This window comes from Protomyctophum parallelum, assembly GCF_964188405.1.
Source record: "Protomyctophum parallelum genome assembly, chromosome: 10".
Classification (NCBI taxonomy): domain Eukaryota; kingdom Metazoa; phylum Chordata; class Actinopteri; order Myctophiformes; family Myctophidae; genus Protomyctophum; species Protomyctophum parallelum.
The window spans coordinates 40,725,472-40,746,202 of NC_139704.1; the positions used below are offsets into that span (position 1 = coordinate 40,725,472).

The 20,731-nt window shown below is 41.4% G+C and overlaps 1 protein-coding gene across 1 annotated transcript in view; it reads left to right on the forward strand.

Moving 5' to 3' along the window:
• The window catches only part of LOC310865632 (carbohydrate sulfotransferase 15-like), a 20,622-nt gene extending 1,323 nt beyond the window's left edge, over window positions 1-19,299 (forward strand). The window contains exons 2-9 of the mRNA XM_083774809.1: window positions 1,276-1,394; window positions 9,988-10,636; window positions 10,788-11,127; window positions 12,395-12,538; window positions 13,602-13,758; window positions 15,701-15,857; window positions 17,808-17,955; window positions 18,168-19,299. Of these exons, the coding sequence (XP_083630935.1) occupies window positions 10,202-10,636; window positions 10,788-11,127; window positions 12,395-12,538; window positions 13,602-13,758; window positions 15,701-15,857; window positions 17,808-17,955; window positions 18,168-18,346 (1,560 nt within the window). The 5' untranslated portion in view covers window positions 1,276-1,394; window positions 9,988-10,201 and the 3' untranslated portion in view covers window positions 18,347-19,299. The remainder of the gene's footprint in view (window positions 1-1,275; window positions 1,395-9,987; window positions 10,637-10,787; window positions 11,128-12,394; window positions 12,539-13,601; window positions 13,759-15,700; window positions 15,858-17,807; window positions 17,956-18,167) is intronic.
• The last annotated feature ends 1,432 nt before the right edge of the window (window positions 19,300-20,731 follow it).

Genomic DNA, 20,731 nt, shown 5'->3' on the forward strand with positions numbered 1-20,731 from the left:
AACAGCTGCAGAATATCTCAGTGTCATTCCCTTGGGGAGTGGGGGGTAAGACACACTTTCTTGGCCCGCCACCAGAGATGGAACCACAACCAGGATCTGTTTTATGTAGCGAAGATAAAGTCCACAAACATAAACACATGTGAATGCTGTTTATTATTCTGTTTATTGTGATATTACTAGCCTCACAAAGCGGTCTACATTCTGTCAGTTAGTGTTATGTTATTTCAGATTTAGGAATTAAATTCTAAGATGCCCTTCCCCCCCAACTCAGCATCAGGTGGTTCAGACTGAACTTGACTGACTGATGTCAACATACCAGGTGGTACTGCGCCTGTGTTTACGTTTGACATTTCCTTCCTGTTCCTGTCCGCCTTCCCTCCCTCCCCCCGCTGGCTTGTTTAGGGGACCTGGTGGGCCTGGTGTCTTACTTGACAGGTATAGAGATGACCTTTAGATCAACCCATCCCTTGTGGACTTGCGCTGGCCAACTTCTGAAGTAGCCTACTGTTGACATATTATAGGGCCGATTTTTTTAGAGCCGAATAAATGGGGGGGGGGGGGGGGAGGGGTACTGTCCTAAAGTCGGCTCTTCAGTGCTACTGAAAATTTCTGACGAGCCGAAATAATTTCGGCACTACAGCGCCGAAACAGCGGTAAAATAGGAGTATGAATCGGCCCTTAGAGCAATCGAAATAACCGGCGCTGGGGAGTGTGTGATGTAACTGTTTATGTTTATTGTGTATTGGAGGCAAAAGGAAGAGCACTATGACAGAGGAGCTAACATATTCTTACGTCATATTCTTACGTAAATTGTGGGAACCGATCCCTACTCCCGAACCTTGTATACACACCCATACCCAATCTCAAGCAAGCCTGCAACCTGCAGCCCTGGAGATTTTCCTCCAGGGCAGACAGGAAGTGGGTTTTAGGTTGCCCCCGAGTTTGCTGAACGAAATATCTGGAGCTGCTTAGACGCCAAAGCTGTGCTTCTCTTGGCATTACATTAGGCGGCTTAGGTAATGTTAAAAGTATGAGAGAGATGGAGAGGGTGAGTTGGAGCACGGGTGGGGGAGAGTGAGAGAAGGTCGGGAGAGTGAGAGAGAGAGAGAGAGAGAGAGAGAGAGAGAGAGAGAGAGAGAGAGTTATTGTTTAGACTTGACTCTGGGGGTCCACCACTGCAGGAAGAAAGGGATTCTGTAACATGGAACATTTGGGACGTGGGAGGAGAGGACAGAACGATGCTAATTTGTTTTGTGTTTGTTTCTGTTGCAACAGATACGCAGAGAAAACGGTCAGCCTGCCTGGGATGATGACAATTCACCGAACTTCCACTCAAAGTGGACGCAGTTTATACTGTACTCAATAACATGAAGACCAGACCGTCGATGTACAATGTGAGTCATAGTGCATTCATAAATCATAACGCTCCAATATTTCATCATGGGTCATATAGTGCCATTACTCCTAGGCCTAATACTTTATTAATTGCTGGCTATTAAAAAAGTGGTGACAGTTCAGTTTTAAGGTGCACTCTGAATTATGTGCATTAGTGAAAGCTAACACTGCAGGGCCTAGAGCAATACATTTATTTATGTTGAGTCATTGAGTCGCAGAAAGCATCACAATGACATCTTATCTAACACTTTGCAGCCAGGTGCAAAAACATATGTTTTTATGTGTTACATTTAACCGCTTTCAACCAGGTGTGTCCCTATTTTGGGCATTATAGGTGAAAATCTTGAAAATCTTTTTAAAATGTTCCAATGCGACACATTGAAAGCTTGCAGATATTTAATACGACAAAGTATATAGTATGACGATTTTATCCATGGGATAGAATTTAAATCAGTAAGCTCGCTATCCTGTTCTCATGATTTCAGCTCTTGCCAAAATTAATGGGCTCCATTTTCGTCAGCGCTAAACCCCTTATCCCTAAACTTCTTTGCCTTTTTTACTATTTTGATTTTTTTTTTTAATAGTTCAACTACTAACCGATCTACATTGACACGTTGTGAGCTTGTAGACTGGCCATTTTAACTATTCAAAAATGTTTTGCAAAATAGTAAAAAAAGGCAAAGAGGTTTAGGGATAAGGGGTTTAGCGCTGACGAAAATGGAGCCCAATGTCTTTAAACCGGGAAGTCCCTTTCATAACATACCTGGCTATGATCACTTTTGATTTGCTTTGTGGGCATGTTTATGTGAACCTGTGCCCTCAGGAAAAGCCAGGGTGTGCTACATCCTATTGAAGTGCATTAAGCATTGCTCAACGTAAAGGGAAAACAGGATTAGTATTGGTATGCCTGACATTAACCATATTTATAGTTATAATCACAAAGCTGTGACTTACCCTAAAAACTCTCACCGCAAATGCACATTTAGCCTTTATAAATCTCACCGCACATTACAGTAGTTACTAGTTAGTGACAGGTTGCAGGTTTTATTCCTTTTAAATGCTTATATCACTCATCTGAGGAACCCCTGGCGTTCATGAGTAAACAGAAATAGCAAGCCAGTAGCTACATGTATAGTGACTTGTGTGCAAACAAGCTTCGTTCACAGTTCATCACATAGTATATCAAATAAGTTGCACTGACAAGTTGTGTCTCCAAGCGCTTTAACATAACCCACAGCCAAACATACTGGTTTCAGTTCAAGAAACAACATGTTTCAGACACACCAAGAGAGTATAGGACCAAGCTATGATGTTACCAACCAAAGCTTTGTTGTGTATTGGAGCCATTGATTAGTCTTAGTCGATAAGCAGCATGTGATCAGACAGAAAGACCCCCCTGCTCAGATTTAATTGACTGTTCCAAAAATGATTTCTTTCTCTACCAACAATAAGAGTCAGTCATTCAGTATTATTGCCATTTTAGGTCATTCACTAGGGGTGCTATTTAAAAAAACATAAACATCCCATCTCACTGTGTACTGGACTGGTATGCAGCACAATCTGAGCAATTCTTTTTGCATTGTTTTGCTAACTGAGATGATGTGAAACTATAGTGTTTACAAATATTAGTTATAGAGTAAACAAATATTAGTTTTAATCCTTTTATTGAGTTGGTCAGGTCTCACCCTTGCTGTTCAAAAGTATTTGGTCAGAATGTAATGCACACTGCTCATCCATTTGCATTTAAGATGATTATATTTAAACCAGTACAGTAGTGCACTGTCAAGGGCGAGGCATTTTATTATTATTAACAGTATATCAATAAATCAAAAAACAACTCCAAGCACATTTCCACACAGTACAATCCTTTGGCACTGGGTGTAATTGGCACTGGGTGAAAAAAAACTGGGTTGCAAAATCGTGGGATAAAAATTATAGAAAAAATAAAACAATCCTTATTGTTATTGTTAATAAGACATGTTTATTCTATATACTGTATAGTGTACAGAGCGTCGCAGTCCCACCAGCTTTCAGAACGATGAGTGGCCCAGAAAATGATTCATTTTCCCCATAGGCTTCTCAAAAAGTATTTATTTAAAGACGTTTACACCGTGGACAAAGCCAATTCGGCCCGTGAAAAATCATGACAATAAGTGTTGTACCCTGCCTTCTTCTTTCTAATTATTATGCCCAAAATGGGGAATCATTTCCTGGGCCACTCGTCGTTCTGAAAGGGGACTGCTACTCTCTATATGGTTGTAATGAATGGTACAGTATACTGAACAAATATGTGTGTAAATACCATGTCCACCATACCGTTGTTTTATCACTGTGCCCCTATGTGGCCGCTGCCCACCCATGTTGCACCCGGACCCTGCCACCACCTTTCGTCTTGGCTCAACATTTAACTGTTAAACAGAAGCCGAATGTTTCACCTTCAGTCTGCTTGTTATGGTGGTTTTAAAGCGCTGACATGACCCTTGACAGAAACAGCATGCAAAGTTGCAAAACATACACAGACACATACGTAGGTATGCACACGCTTAAGTAAGACTCAGACACACAGATGTGAGTGCACGCACACACACACACACACACACACACACACACACACACACACACACACACACACACACTTGAGTTGAGGAGCACATCTGCTCCCCATCTGCTCCCCAAGGTGGACTGTGGTGACCTGATGAAGACAGACTCCACCGTTGGAACATTCTCTCAGAAGAGAGTGAACACGCCGAGCGTATTCCGATTTGTTTCCCCGAGTTCCAGCTGTCACGATCGCTCAAGTAGGGCGATTGCAGAATGGACTCGGGAATCAGGTTCTGATGTAGTCATCCATCATTCATTCCCTTCTGACAGACTCGGGAAAACTCAAACGATCCCGGGGTTTTGTCCTCTGTTCTCGGCAAAGGGGATGAAATGCAAGCTAGCGGATGGAATGGAAATCAAATCCGGCAACGATGAGATGGATGAATCCTGCTTCCTGAGAACTTTGAGTTCTCGGGGAGCATTAGCATATCCTGCCAAGATTTCATAAAAAAATGTCTCTGTGTCAAGTACTGTAACGGGGAGAAGCCCTCGGGCCGAATACCTTCCCATATAACTGGTTGTTGAGTGTTGTCCATCAGATTACTTATGATCTTATTTCTCCCCTGTTGAGAAACGTTCTCCTGCTTAGTGTCTCTTCACAACATGACGTCGCCCGTCTCCCCCATCGATGGGGTTTTACCAAATGACCCCTCTGTTCATGCACTGCCAAGAGCTGTTCACAGGGTGTACAGTACAGAGCCAGCTTATGTTTATGAAGACATTAATATGAAGATGTGATTCAGTGATGTAAATAGGTTTTCAATGTAATGAGTTCCGGGATGCAGGGATGTTATTTTAGATGAGTCCCAGGGACATTTTATGAGTCCCACTTCAACGACGTTAGGAGTCATATTTTGCCATTTTTACAAATTGCAGCATTTAACTCCGTTTTCATTTTATATCGTTATAATTTGGTTATATTCATGTAGAAAACAGAAGAAGAAATGTTTATTATCACTAAAGCTAGCAAAATAAACTAGAATAAAAAAACAGTACAGTAGTACAGTGCATCCCGTGGATGCAAAGGTCGCTGTTTTATTGCGTCCCTTAACTATAAACTGTATTTTTGGATGCAAAATGCACGCTATTTTAATCTCTGTGATTAAAACTAAGGGCTGAGTGTTGCAGGATGCAACTGACTGAAAGATGCAAAGGTCGCTGTTTTATTGCGTCCCTTAACTATAAACTGTATTTTTGGATGCAAAATGCACGCTATTTTAATCTCTGTGATTAAAACTAAGGGCTGAGTGTTGCAGGATGCAACTGACTGAAACTGAGGACACGAGAGGATAATGTAATGACCGTTACAACATATCCTCTGCTACTATTGCAGTCAGAAACGGTATGCTTTTTCGCCAAATGTTCACCCCAGAAACGCCAGTTTGAATTTTCTGAAAGTATGAAATAAGACACAAAGGCCCTTACCCCTTATCCCTAATAAACTTATTTGTGATTTCTTACTAGTTTAAAAAACCTTTTAAAATAGTTCAAATAGCCGATTTACAAGCTCACAATGTGTCGATGTAGATAGTAGGCTAGTTGAACTATTTTTAAATGTTTTTTTAACCCATTCTGACCTGAGATCAGATTCATACGAGGTTTCCACTGGACACACACTGGTCTGATTAACCCATTCTGACCTGAGATCAGATTAAAAAAAAAGTCAGTCCTTCGATTTTTCAAAAAATAGCAGACCTACAAGCTCATAGCGCGCCACTCGGTGGCGCGCTATGAGCTTGTAGATCTGCTATTTTTCAATAGCTAAAGCATAACATGATGCTAACACCAAAATGGGTGCCCGTTCAGAATGGGTTAAAATAGTAAAAAATGGCAAATAAGTTTAGGGGTAAGGGTGGCGCAAGATAGGGCCCAAAGTGATTAAAATCAAGAAAAGACAATACGTTTGTCATATCACGATATATAACAATATGCAAAATCCCAGATGATATCACAATATCGGAATCTATATTTTCCGCCCTAGACTAGACGATATGTTGTAATCTCCATTACAACATATCCTCTGTTACTATTGCTGTCAGTCCTACCAGACAGACAGACATTCAAAATTCAGTCCTGTTTCTGTTCTCCCCATAATTCATTATTGTTCATTCTCTTATACGTGTCCTCTGAAGACATTTTTCACATTTTGTGGAACCAATTTCACGCTCAGGTTTCACAATTGATCGGTCTCTGCATTAGACATAGGTCTGAATCCCCAATGAGAGCATGTTTTGAATATGGATGCTTGAGGTGTGCATCACATACAGTACCAGCATGGGGATAGTCATTTGTTTCACTGTGGGTGTGTGTGTGTACTGTGTGCATGCCAGAGAGAGACAAGACAAAGGGAATATGACAGTGAAAGGGTGTGTGTGTGTGAGTGAGTGAGTGAGTGAGTGAGTGAGTGAGTGAGTGCGCGCGCGCGCTTGTTTCCTTGTATGCGTGTGTGTGTCAGAGAAAGACCGAGATAGAGAGCGAATTGCTGTTGGTGTCAATGAGCATGTATGTGTACATAGCATGTAATTGCGTAACATGCACCCAATTTAACACCACAAACTTTAATGAATAATGCAGGCGACTGCAAGGAATCCTCTTTGAGATGCAGAGTTTCACATTGATTGCAACAACCTTCACATAGCCTTCATAAGGGACTTTGAAACCACAAAAACATTGTGTAATATGGTAAAATAAATCTGTGAATAAATGCTTGGATAAGTACTGTAGGTGGTGAACTAACTATGTGAATATCGTTGCCACCGGTTAGCCCATTCTGACCTGAGATCAGATTCATACGAGGTTTTCCACTGGACACACACTGGTCTGATTAACCCATTCTGACCTGAGATCGGATTCTAGAAATGTCAGTCGCTCTTCGATTTTTCAAAAATAGCAGACCTACAAGCTCGTATCGCGCCACTCGGTGGCGCGATATGAGCTTGTAGATCTGCTATTTTTCAATAGCTAAAGCATAACATGATGCCAGCACCAAAATGGGTGCCCGTTCAGAATGGGTTAGAAACCTGTCTGTCCATATTTCATGTTTCGCAAATGAACGCCCTAATATGTTGTACAAGAGTCACAGAAAACGAAATAGCAGATCTAACAAGCTCAGCAATTTTCAAAACTTTTGAAAATGTTTGAAAGTTTTTTAAAGTGAAAGTGAAAGTTATCTTTCTGTGGGTTTTATACATAAGAAACAAATAAGAAGGGCTCGCTTATCTAAACGATAACTACAATGGATCAAGTGGAACATGTGGTTCTGTGTTTCCATTTCTTGAAAAGCAATGGTTTTGAACATGCAAGGTTTCTGCCCGACAGCGACGGTATGTTGCAAGCGCATTGGCATTTGCCTCTGTGTCGATTGTCCCCCTGTGAGATTCCTCTGAGCCTACAGAGAAAATGGGGATTCCATTCCACGTGCTTCACCAGTTTACATAACCTCTCCATGCACCGCCATCCTCCTACACACTGATTCATACTCCCAATACGTCTTATTGTAACATCTTTTAACCACTTAAACCACTTCCCCTGTCGGGTTGAAACCTTGCATGTCCAAAACGTTTCCTTTTTCATTGTTATTTAAAAAAGAAGTAGTGAAAATAGCAGATCTACAAGCTCACACGTGTGTCATCGCTACACGGTGTGAGCTCTTGCATGATGAAGAAGGGCATTCATTTACTGAAATATGGAGATACAATGTTTCTGCTTCCACACACCCAGGAATCAAATCGGAGACTCACCGTCAGCCATCAGAGCCCAAGTGGTACGCACCCCAACCAGTCGGCCATCGGGCTCCCCTGAAATCAGCATTCGTTTACTTTAAACCATTCTTTCCCAACTCACTAGAAAAACAACCCTGGATGAAAAGACGTCTGAGCAGCATATCAGATCACAACCGCAGTACCAACAATAATAATTATACTGTATATTAATATATCCACATTTTTATTTGGAATGTGATTAAGTCAATCTGACGTGCCTTTTTTTACTCATACCACCAATCAATCATAGACCAAGGAGGTCCTCTAAAGTTACTTTCTCTCACCCTATTTTCTCATCTTTTATATCTTTCTGCTCCTTTTTTATTACTTGACCCGTGGCTCACACAGTTTGTCCTCTCCCATCTCTCACTGATGTCTCCAACAATTTGGGATTTTGGTCATGAGCAGCCATTCTTTCCATGGGTAGATATAGTAGTGTCAGAAGCCAGAGAATTGTGTCTACCTGAATGGAAATGTTCCAGACATGCAGTAAGTTGAATTAATGTGGTAACATGCTTACTATTCAAGACGAGTTCCGTTGTAGTGTGTGTGTGTGTATATATTATATATATGAGAGAGAGAGAGAGAGAGAGAGAGAGAGAGAGAGAGAGATGTATTGTTCCCGACTTGCTTGCATTGGTCCCGGGTTGGGGGCAGCAATTTCGATGAATTGAATACAAAAGGACCCCAATGAAATCAAGTCATAGGCTTTCTTGGGTTTAAATCCTCTTAGCAGACCTTGTATTGAACTGTATTTCCTGTGCTTTTTTCTGCAAACTGCTAATAAAGTATTCAATAACTCAAAAGTCTGGTATAAAGGGCCTACCCGGGCCCTCATTGAGCTCACATCGACACTTTGTGAGTTCGTAGATCAGCTATTTGAACTATTTTAAAATGTTTTTCAAAATAGTGTAAAAAATATAAAAAAATAAAAGCCTAAAAAGTTTGACACAAAGGGTAAGGCACAGTGGGGCCCAGACGGCCTTGTAGGTGGTCATCATAAAAGTAACATGCCTATATACTAGATCTTAATTTTGAGGGGCGCTAGCCCCTCCTATGCCCAGCTTTCCGGGTTTGTGTGAACACAAAAAACATTGTAATTGGCTGATCACCCCATAGCGATGATTTGATTGGCTGAGCAAACTAGCAAATTACATATTGAAGACAAAACTGAAGGCAGAAAAGTGAAAACGCTAAAAGTGATTGGCCGGAATGACTTTTGTGATGATTTTATTTGGCTGAGCACGGAATGTGATGTATGATGATTAAGAGCGCCCCTCACTTCACACAAGTGTGATTTTTTATTTAAAAAGAGATAAGTCAATATTATTATTATAATACAGTTTTATTTATACATTTTAAGGGACCCTAACTCTACACACTACAACGGAACTCGTCTTGAATAGTAAGCAGGTTACCACATTACTGTACACTGCTTATACATTGTAGAAATTATACATAATAAATAATTCAATGGACAACATTATCTTGTGGCTTCAATTTAACAGGCCCTATTGGTACTTGTCACAGCAATTGAGTTTCATTTCAGGGTCCAGAGGGATTGTTAATTCTTTGAACAAGCTTAGAAAAAAAAAAGTACGGAAGAGAAATGTGATACGTGAGGTGTGTGTGGAAAGTGCCTTAAAGATTTTTTACAGTTCAGTGTCTGGAATTCATCAGAGCACAGCTCTAGAAATAATCATCTCTGGTTTCGTATATCCACATGGTGGGAAGGGGGGAAAATACATCCACTTGCCATACTGCTCGTCCACCTGTATCAATACATACTTGGCACCAAGTCGAAACCCTTCATCTGGAAATGTATATTTTCAGGTAAAAAAAACCCCACAACCCTCTATGGTGCTTTAGCTCACCAAGAGTGACTCTGTGTTTTTAGTTTTGAATTACAGACTAACTATTATGCTGTCCTTGAAAGACTCTTAGTAGAGCTCGCCTTCATGTGTGCTACAGTATATAGCGCCCATGGCAAAGCAAGGGATTTCCCTGAAGCAGGCCTCACACTCTGTGAGCCTCGCACACTTTTGGTTATTCACTCACCATTGCCTCACAAGTGGAACAAAGTGGCCTCAAATATACCCTTGTCTAAGAATAACAAACCAATGTGAGATTCACCTCAAACGAAATCTCGCAGATAGTACAAAAATAAATGGCCACGCCTTGTGCTTTAACAACTGTTTATGACATTTAATATATGTATTTGATTTCACAGGAAGACCTACGGAGAACACGGAACCACAAGATGGCAGCGATAGAGACAAACTACAGCGTGCATATTATGACATCTGGACCTACAAGGGCTTTAGTATTTCCCCACATGTGACACAAGTCTTCTGTAGAGGAGCCATTGATCTGCTTCCTGAGACCGACTCCCCGCTGAGTTTCCCATTCCATCTTCTACATGTCTACCCTGACCCCATGTCAGTATGCCAGTATCAGACTCTAAGTATGGGGGCTGTCTCCAAACGTACAGCAAGTATGGCCTCCGCTGTTCACCTGGGGCCGAGTACTACAGCCTTTCTGCAGCCCCGGAGGTTACGCCGCGGCTCCCTGTGTGGTCACTGAATAATCTGAAGAACATAACACAGGTCAAAGTGGTCAGCTTTCTGTTAGGTCTGACACTGACCTTCCTAATCATGGCTTCCTACATCTTGACCTGGGACAGGAAGGGACTGCCGCTCCCGCCTTCACCCTTCCAGCTTAGGCCCGTGGTCTTCCCAACAAGTACTGTGGTGTCTGAACTCCCCTCCGAAAAGAATTATGTAGACATTAGCCTGCTGGCGAAGATCATTGATTCAAAACTTGAATATATGCCCAGGAAGGTGCCTGATGAGAGGGAGGTAACTGCATCAGACTCCCAAGTAAGTCTGTGGGAAATAGACAGTACGACTCCTGTTTGTCCTCTTAATAATTAAATATATTCATTTTTAAAGAGATAATTATTTTAAAGTGGTTACATATATGCAAAGGTTCCATGACAAGTGTTCTGCTTCCTATCTTCCCACCTCACAGCTGTTCTCTGCGATACCTCACCGGTTCCTGCCCAACGTCAAGAGCCCTTGTTGGCTCGAGGAATTCTCTGGGGAAGTGGACGTGGATCCATACAGGCAGAACCGCTTCACACTTCGCTCCAAGAGCTTCAAGACTGTCTGTGACTCTCTCAAAACTAACTTCCAGGGACACTTGTACCACAGAGAGGGTAGACAGTATCGTCTGCGTTGCCTGCCCTACTTCTATATTATCGGCCAGCCCAAATGTGGCACGACCGACGTGTTTCACAGACTGCAGCTGCATCCAGAGGTCAAGTTCACCACGATGAAAGAGCCACACTGGTGGACCCGGAAACGGTTTGGTTAGTCTTTTTTTTTCCTTTGTTGACTCAGTTTATGTCAAAAATATTATCTGAGGAACTATTCTGTCATAATATTCTGTCAATGCTTTTTGGTTTACAAATAAGAGCAGAAGAGAAGGTGACAGAAAAATCCAGAAAAATGTGCAATCGGATCCAACCAATCAAAAATTCAAAACCAATTACGTTGATTCATCATGTGCATTTGCACATACTAATAAATACCTGACTTGTTATTTGTTGTTCATATGCTGTAGGCTCCAAAAAACATTGCTAGAGTACACAGGACAGCCGTTTACAAACACATCATCGCAGAATAGTTTTATAAAATAAAGTTTATGGACATGATGGGCTCCATTTGAATCAGTGCTAAACCCCTTATCCCTAAACTTTTTGGCCTTTTTACTATTTTCTTTTGTAGAGAAAAGTCCCACAAGGACAGGTGCGTCGGAGCCAGCAAACGAATGCCAATCATGAGAAAAAAGAGGTCCCGCACACCGTCTTCACTTATAGAGCAGCAGTTTATTTCAGTTGAGTGACAGATACCTGATGAAGGTCGTTTATACCGAAACGTTGTCACGCTGAAGTAAACTGCTGCTCAATAAGTGAAGACAGTGTGCTGATGTAGATTGGCTATACAATTTTGTGTTTTTCAAAATAGTAAAAAAGAGTCAAAGAAGTTTAAGGATAAGGGGTTTAGCACTGATGAAAATAGGGCCCAATATCTTGGTATAGTAATAAAATCCAAGCAGAAATATTATATAATGAGCACTCCTGTATCGTGAAAATGAAGTCTTTATCTCTGTGGATATATTCCTAAGCCTGCAAGCGGTTAAGAATTTTGGTATGCTGCGTGGGTGGTGGAGAGGACCAAGACCTCTTGTACTTAGTGCTGCTGTGAAATGTGAAGCTACAAATTTAGTGGTTTTCAGAGCCAGCACTGTTGTCAGTTCCTTTGCCTACCGACACACATGGCACTGATTGCAATTTCTACCATCTACAGTAGGCGGTAGACACGTAGACATGCTCAAAGTATGTGAGTACATAAACAAAGTATTATTGTTCATGTTATTGCCAGGCAACTACCCACACCCTCTTGGCCAAACATTTTGATTCAGGTTAAAAAACGAAACTGTTAGTTAGACAGAGGCTCATCAATGTACAATTTGGAACTTTGAGTTTCTCTTTTTTTTACGAGGTGAAATGGTGAATGATTGAAGCAGTAAGTAATCGAGAGGGTGATTTTGCTTTCCTTGTCTTTGTGATTTAGGGTATATCCGTTTTAAAGATGGCTTCCAGGAGCGTTTTCCTGTGGAAGATTACCTGGACTTATTTGACTTGGCGGCCTATCACATTGAGGAAGGCCTGGTAGGAAATTCATCTGGAGACCATAGCAAGCTCCAGCTCATCACAGGTAAACACACGTGAAGGACAGCCTTACTGACACAGCCGTTAATGGATGTCTCTGTTGATTTTATTTGGTATGCGCTGACAGGACCTTTGTGCAGCCAGAGAGAGGAGCCTGAACCGGATTGTATGTTTTCCCTTTAACTGTATTGTCATTCCATGCACAGTTCCTTAGTGGATTTCCAGCTAATTGGCACCAAGCTAAGCTGCACAGCAATGCAGATAGTCAATTTAGGAGGGACTAAAGGAGGATTTTATTCGGTTTAAAAGTTTGTTAGTCTCATTCTTTGGCCTTGGAAGACAGTCCAATTAGTGTGTGTCTCCTACAATCAAAAACCTGTCACACCTACTTTAGCGGCACACTTTGGGCTCAGGCAACAGCTGTCACAACCTCTGCATTAAAATAGGCATTCAGAGCTTTACGTTTGTAACCAGAAAACCATAATAACCCATAATATCCAGAAAGAACTTCCATGTCTACCATCACAGTCACTATTTCTTCATTGTTATTGGCAGCAGCACCTCAGTAGATCAGATATTTTAAACGAACTGATATTTCTCCCCTCCGCTTGAAGACATACTAAAGATCGTAAAGATGTGCTTGTCCTAGAAGTAAAACACATACAAATAATGTCATTAAATATTATTAATCTTAAGAACGGCATTGAAGATAGTCATGAAATTATTTAGCTCAAAAAAAAAAAAAAGTGGTATAAACAAAGTAGACAAGCAATAATCTTGTAGTTTTGTTTAAAATGTTCACCAGATTGACATTATATACTATGTTAGTGTATCTGATGCTACACAAAGTATATAGAACACTGGAATAAAATGTGTAGTTTCATACAGAGTTATAAAGCAAGTATTATTCTCAATGCCAAATGCAATTCTGTGTCTGACACAACAGTATGTCTGTTACACGATGTCTTCGTCGATCTGCATCTGAGCTTTTTAACATTACTGCTGTATGCATTAACATTATAACATTAATTGCTACGTATGTGGCTCTATCCCATTGTAACTGTATATTTCCAAACTCCATCACTCCACATTTGACAATTAATTGTCAGGTGAAGCTAGCGCATCCACTATGTGGGACAATCAAGCCTGGAGTTATCTCCACGTTGAGGAGCAGGAAATAGAGCCATCTCTCTTGGCCCAGGACTTCATCCACGCAGTCCAGCCCAATGCCAAAATCATCGTCATCCTCAGAGATCCAGTGGAGAGGTACAGAAATCAACTCTGAATCAACAAACTAGTTCTGGCCGTACTCTGTATTGCTCTTAGGCTAATGGAAAGTGTTCTAAATGGAAGTGCTGCTTTAAGCTGAATCTCTAGCAAACAGAAATGACATCATGCTCAACACACAGGATATACAAACATGCATGCATTTTTCAACATTCCAGAATACCTCAGAGGAATATTGTTCTTAACAAGCTCAGTTAAGTCAGTTAAAGGACCATACTGGTGTCAACACGTTATTGTCTATTCATAGCTTCAGACATACTACCAGTTGTTGCGGTAGGCTATATAGTACATACCGGTAATCATAGATAATTTCCCCGTTATCAGGACAGGTCTTAAGACCTCAGGTCGAAACATGTTGGCATTGTAACTAATAAAGCCTGTTCTCCTCTTTTACATTTCCAAGTGTGTGGATCATCGTCTTTTCGTGTTTTGTATCCCGCTGGATCCAGGAGCACCACGGACACTTTTATATCACCTTTTTCTCCGTGAGCACCTCAGAAATCAATCAGAGCTGTAAAATTATATTTACTGTGTTGGATCTGCCTTGTAGTCAATGGATTTAACATCAGTTTGGTCCTTTAACCACTTAACCGTATCTAGGCATGCAAACTGGTTAGGGGTGAATAATGTGGGAAGGTTGTGTGAGCAGGGAACAGATGAACTTGCTAGGGGGTCTGGGGTATGTCCCCTTTCTCTTGGTAGAAGACGCGACTGGCTACACTGTACGTACAGTATACGTCATTTTGGCATCCTAAACGTTTTTGCAATGTGCCTGTTGTCACGGAAACTGTCGACAGCGTGATGTCAGGCCATGATGTCACATCACCCTGTGTAAAGTATGGCGAGCAGAGCACTAGAGCAGATTTAGATCACCCTGTGTAAAGTATGGCGAGCAGAGCACTAGAGCAGATTTAGATCACCCTGTGTAAAGTATGGCGAGCAGAGCACTAGAGCAGATTTAGTAGATCAAGAATATACTAATAATACGCCTAATATATATATCCTAAATATATCATACAGTAAGCATCCTATATTGTGAGTATAGATATTCGGAATAATAATAAGAAGGAGGTACCTAGCTAAAATACTGGGCTCAAGGTACTACTATTCTCAACTAACGCCTAAGGCAAGATACAGATCCTCATAAGACCTCCTCAAACGGAGCCTCTCACACAGCCCACTGACAGCTCCCTGCTAATACAGGAAATAGTCGTTACAGTGCCAGTAATGCATGGCTGTGCTTGTTAGCATAGTAAATGTCTTTGTGGTAGAGAAATACACTTTGCATGACCTTTTAAGGGATTTGCTTGAAAACGTCACACATCACACATTACTTTTTTTACTTTACGTAGTCATGCATGCATCACTCTTTTTCTTTGAGTAGGCTTATATCACTCTTTTGCTTTGAATAGTCAGACATACAGTACATGTACTGTACTGTATGACTGCTTCACTTTGAGTAGCCATACAATACTCTTTCACTTTGTGCAGCCATACATTATTCTTTCACTTTGAGATGAATCATCATGGATGCATCACTTTGCGTAAGCACACACAGATCCTTTACTTTAAGTGGGCATGCATTTTTCACTTAGATTACATTGGAATACATCACCATTTTGTTTTGAGACACCCCCCCCAAAAAAATGCTATATTTCTGATTCAAAACAGAAACAAACCAAAAATACAAACTTGCGTGATGCTTTTTGAGCTTCTTGTATTTTCAAATCATTTCGTTTTTACATTTTCATCAGATCTGCTCTTTTAAAAATGTCCCCCCCCCCCCCTTGCACCAGGGTTAAAGTGGTTAGTAGTTAATGTATCTCTTATAATGTGTTACCTCATAAACTTATAAACAACCCTTAGTGATCCTGTAATCTCCCACCCATCATTATAACACTCTATAACTCTGTGCTCACAGGCTGTATTCTGACTACCTGTACTTTAAGATGACCAACAAGTCAGTGGAGGACTTCCACCTGAAAGTAATTGAGTCTATACGCTTATTTCAGTCCTGTGTGTCTAAGAGCTCCCTACACTTCTGTGTCTACAACACCACGCTCTCCAACTCCATGCCGGTCAGTTCCAGTTCCAGTTTATTTTTTTCTTTATTTTCTCCTTTATAAAAGGCTAAGGCTAAATATATATATATATATATTTATAAATATATATGTTTTTAAATATTTTTCTAAAAAACTGAAAGGTCATTCCATCAATGCATTTTTTGTTTTGTTTTAACCCAAACACGACAAAAAACAGTATGGCAGGAGGCATTAACCATATCTCCCAGTAAACTATGCAGAATCTGAAACATACATTTACATAATTATGTAATATACGAAAAATTTAATAATTATGCATTATTATGAGAATCCATGTAACTTAAATGTATGTTTGATTAACAATATGGATGCAAACAAACAAAAATACTTGTGAAATTAAACCACATGGTCTTTTAAGATATCAAAAAGGGCTGAAAGGAGAAGAGTAAAATATATATATATTTTTAGAAGAGTTTGAATGAATGCTATAGCGAGACAATATGGCTACAGTTAGAACATTGCACATTTAGATATTGCCCTGATGACCAACAGTGTACACTACAGTGTCCACTTCTGTCCAGTACCTTAAGCAGCACTAAGCTTTGGTGAGACACACACACACACACACACACACACACACACACACACACACACACACACACACACACACACACACACACACACACACACACACACACACACACACAATATGGATGATAATGATTTATAGATAAGCCGTAAGAACTTTCACAGATTAAGTTGTCAATACCGAACCTAGCAAGTTCACACCTTTGGGGCGTGACGTGCATGAGATATTTAGATGTTCTTGCCATGTCCTAAAAATCTGACTTCTCACCCATGTCTCAGAACTGCTGAGGAAAGGACAGTTTCCTTCGGCTGCTTTGCATTATTAAAAGTGTTGGGCATTTGCTAGTGCTGACTGAGTGATGCTATTTTGTGCCTTTTGGCTTGGCGCCCATCAAACTCTGAAAACTGAGTTGAGCACATGCACCAGTTCCCTTGTTTCTCCTTAAACCCAGAGCTGAAAATACGGCAGCAGAGATATATATGCGAGAATTGACGTAGGCATAAAAAGGGCACTTTCTCCATGAAGGCAGAACACTGGTTGGCCTGCCTGCAGGGCCCATTTCCGGCAGATCCCAGCATCAGTGAACGCTTCCTGTGTCAGTTTATGCACTTATCTCAATCTCTCTCAAAGCATGTGCGAAGCAACCCAGCTCAGACTCTGTGCGAGCATCTCCTGCCGCTGATGAAAGGCCCTGTGGCATTCCTTGTCTCATCCCAAAGGAACGCCTATCCCTTACTGTACTGCATGTGTCAGTTGGTGTAAGTCCTACATGAACAGTGATATGAACCAGGCCCAGGAAGCTGTTCCAATGTTCTGGGTGACTGGCCAGTCTTTTACTGCAGTGACTTTGGCTGCTTCTGTCCCCCACTCACTGCGTGAGTGTTTCTTGCAGTTTCTTGCATTATGCAAGAAATTGACAAAGCCTAGTTAATAACAGTGTACTACATTAATCTTTGAGAAGTGGGCTGGGGTGTTTATTCAAATGACGAATCAACGGCTGTGACATTGAAAACAATTAGCCATAGTCTTTCACATTCACCAGGAAGGTACCCTTGTATTATAGCACCCTCTATAGGCAACACGACATTAGTGCAGACAGAAAATGCTGTTCTCTCTAGGAGTATACAGTAGGTGAGTAACAAGTAATCAACAAACTAACTGGTCAAACAATGGCCAAATTGTCAAATAATATAAGAAAGAGGCACAAATCTGTGAGATTGTAGATCTTCTATTTTCACTATATTTATCTCTGGAGCGTGGCCAAACTAAATTGAATGCCTCAACTCCTACAGTACATTGTAAAGTGCTTATCAGGGGGGGACTGGGGGGACGGGACAATTTGATACCAATGAACCATTTGACATGATGTTGAAGACAGTTTTGAATTGCCTCCACAGGTAAGACTGAGCCTGGGTATGTACATTGTCTTCCTACTGGACTGGCTGGCAGTCTTCCACAGGGAGCAGATTCTAGTTCTTCGTCTTGAGGACTATGCAACCAACCATAGACTGACAATGAAAACAGTCTTTGACTTCCTGGGAGTTGGTATGTTCACATCATATACTGTATAATCAGTGAGCGCAAAACATCCACGGCACATTCAAATTAGCGTTTTACGTGAACCACACCGAATCACACTCAAGTAGTGCTTTGAGTAAAACCAAGTGGATAACGGCTTGAAATAGTACATCTTAATTTATAATATGAAGTATCCATTTCATGTCAGTGTCTTCTTTCTCCTCTCCACTGGTCGACAGGGCACGCCGAGGCAGCGTTGACCAAGAGGCCCATTTCAAACACTCGGCGGGCGGCAGACCGGAGCCTGGGGCCCATGCTCCCCGCCACCAGAGACCTGCTCAGGGACTTCTACCAGCCCTTCAACCTCAAACTGGCCAGCGTGCTAGGCAACAGAGACTTCCTCTGGACTGACACCTGAACGGATGTGTAGCGGTCTAGCGGATGTTATTATACAATGTATTGAGATGGATTACGGTGGGCGAAATGTCTTGTCGACAGCTGGGGCAGCTGCAAGAGCTGAAGAAGTGGAACCGGTCTGAATAAAGAATAAGCTAGATGGAGAACTCGTAGATCAACGGGGGACCAACAGGGTTGAGACTATGGCGTCTTGCAAAGTTTAATAAATTCTGAGAGAGTGCAAATGGAACCGAATGGAACCGTGCACGGGTCCATTTGGTTCCATTTGCACTCGCTCGAAGTTTAAAGAATACTGAGTCTGGGGGATTTTTGTTTTGTGATATTTATTTGCCTTTAAAAGAACAAGAGCGACTCAAATGAATGTTAGTCTGAATTACTGTGGCTGTTGGTGGGGAATGCCTGTATCTCCTCATACACGCATGTTTACCATGAGATAAAGAAAACACACTCGAACATCTGACAAGCTGATGGATGGACAGAAAGGAGAAGAGAATCACTCACTGCCAACTCATGCTACAAGTCAGAAAGAAAGTACCGGAAATTCAACTACTGGAAAAAAGTATAGCTATGTGGCTGCCGACATGCGCTGGGTACGCTTGGTGGTACAGCCAAATTTATAAAGGCTTTTAAACCACTTAAACCAATATATTTTGCTGACCGGGGTCCCCCAGGCGTCTATACTTTCCACAATACCTGCTCAGTGGCTTTGTGGTTAGTGTGCCCCACTGCCCACTATAGGACGAACTCACGGTTCAGTCGGGTTTGGGTCATTGATGCGTGGGTCGACCTGCCCACACGAAGCTTACCCGAAACCGTTCCGACCCGCACCGCATATTGTGGGCCCACGCATCACCCTGAGATTGGGAGGACGGGTGTTCAATCCCCAGCTGGGTCATTCATGATGTGATGAGTCATGAAGACTATAAAAAAAAGCCTCCCTGCTTGGCACTCAGCATCAAGGATTGGATTGGGGGTAAGTCCCTGTGTCCATACTGTGTCCAGGGGGTGTACTTGTACATCATGTCGAGGGGGTGTGCTTGCTTAGTTGCTTGTACATCAAGCTGCCTCACGCTAAGGAAGATAGATAGATAGATAGATAGATAGATAGATAGATAGATAGATAGATTCCTGTGCTATGGGCCACATGGCTCAAGAACGTTGGTTCCCAAGGCTGTTTATTTACTTAATACTTTCCCCTCTACACGTAATATCTTTGCTGAAAAATAGCCGACATACAAGCTCGCAATTGTGCTGCCTTTTGCTGCACCGTGTTCATTCATGTTGTGAGCTTTTGCCAAAATATCGCCTATTATGACATGCCCAGAATAGAAATGCTAGGGTTCATGTGGTTACATTTTAAACTTGGGAGATTGAGTACCTGATTGAGTGTTTTTATACATTTTTGGTAGTTTAATAACTCATCTCTTTCTCACATGGATACAAACTCCATCTCTCAATGAGCACCTCTCCTTTTAAAAGGATTTTTAGCCAAGGCAGCGTTCATTACAATTGTACATATTACAAGTCATTGGTTTTTGGCTTTTTGTATTTTATTGTTCAGCTTTTCCACTACTGCAGAATTAATGCACTGTTTGATGACCACAAGTCAAATAAATACTGATTTGACACAAATCAAGATGTACAGTATAGTATATTGTATAATGTATATTGTGATGTTGTCAAGTTAATTTAATACCAGGTAAGTTCAATGTGCTTCACTTGAAAAACAAACACAAAAACAACTAGAAAAAGTGCCCTTCTGGGCACAGGTCTCCACCAGGATTTCTTCCTCAGCCTAGTGGGAATATGCGTGCACAGTTTCATCACAATCGGACGCTGCGTTGAGGAGTTGTGGCGATTTGTACAAAGCGGGCTACTCCTGAAAACTGTAGGAGCCAATCGTGGCCAATCAGGATGGAATATGAGAAATCAAACAAACCTGTCTTGATCACATGACTATGGAGATCATGTGTACCGATTTGCGTGAAATTTGGAGAAAATCTGAAGGAGTAATAATAGAAAATGTGTTTTACATATGTTGGCCTCCTGGTGGCGCTATAAAGAGCAGATGTGAAAAATTCCAGGCCTCTAGGGAGTTGGCATACAAAGTTATCCACAGATCCGTGCAGTTAGAGGTAAAAACACCTTTCGGCCAGTTATAGCGCCACCTTGAGGCTGAGTTGAAATTGTTCATGTGGCATTTCTTCCTCGGCCTAGTGGGAATGTGCGTGCACAATTTCACGGAAATCACGCGATGTGTTCATGATTTGCAGCATTTTGTTTGAAACTGAGCACTTTGGAAGCCAATCTTAACCAATCAGGATGGAGTCTGAGAAATCTGAAAGACCCGTTTCGTTGAATGGCTCTAGAGAGACTGTGTACCAAT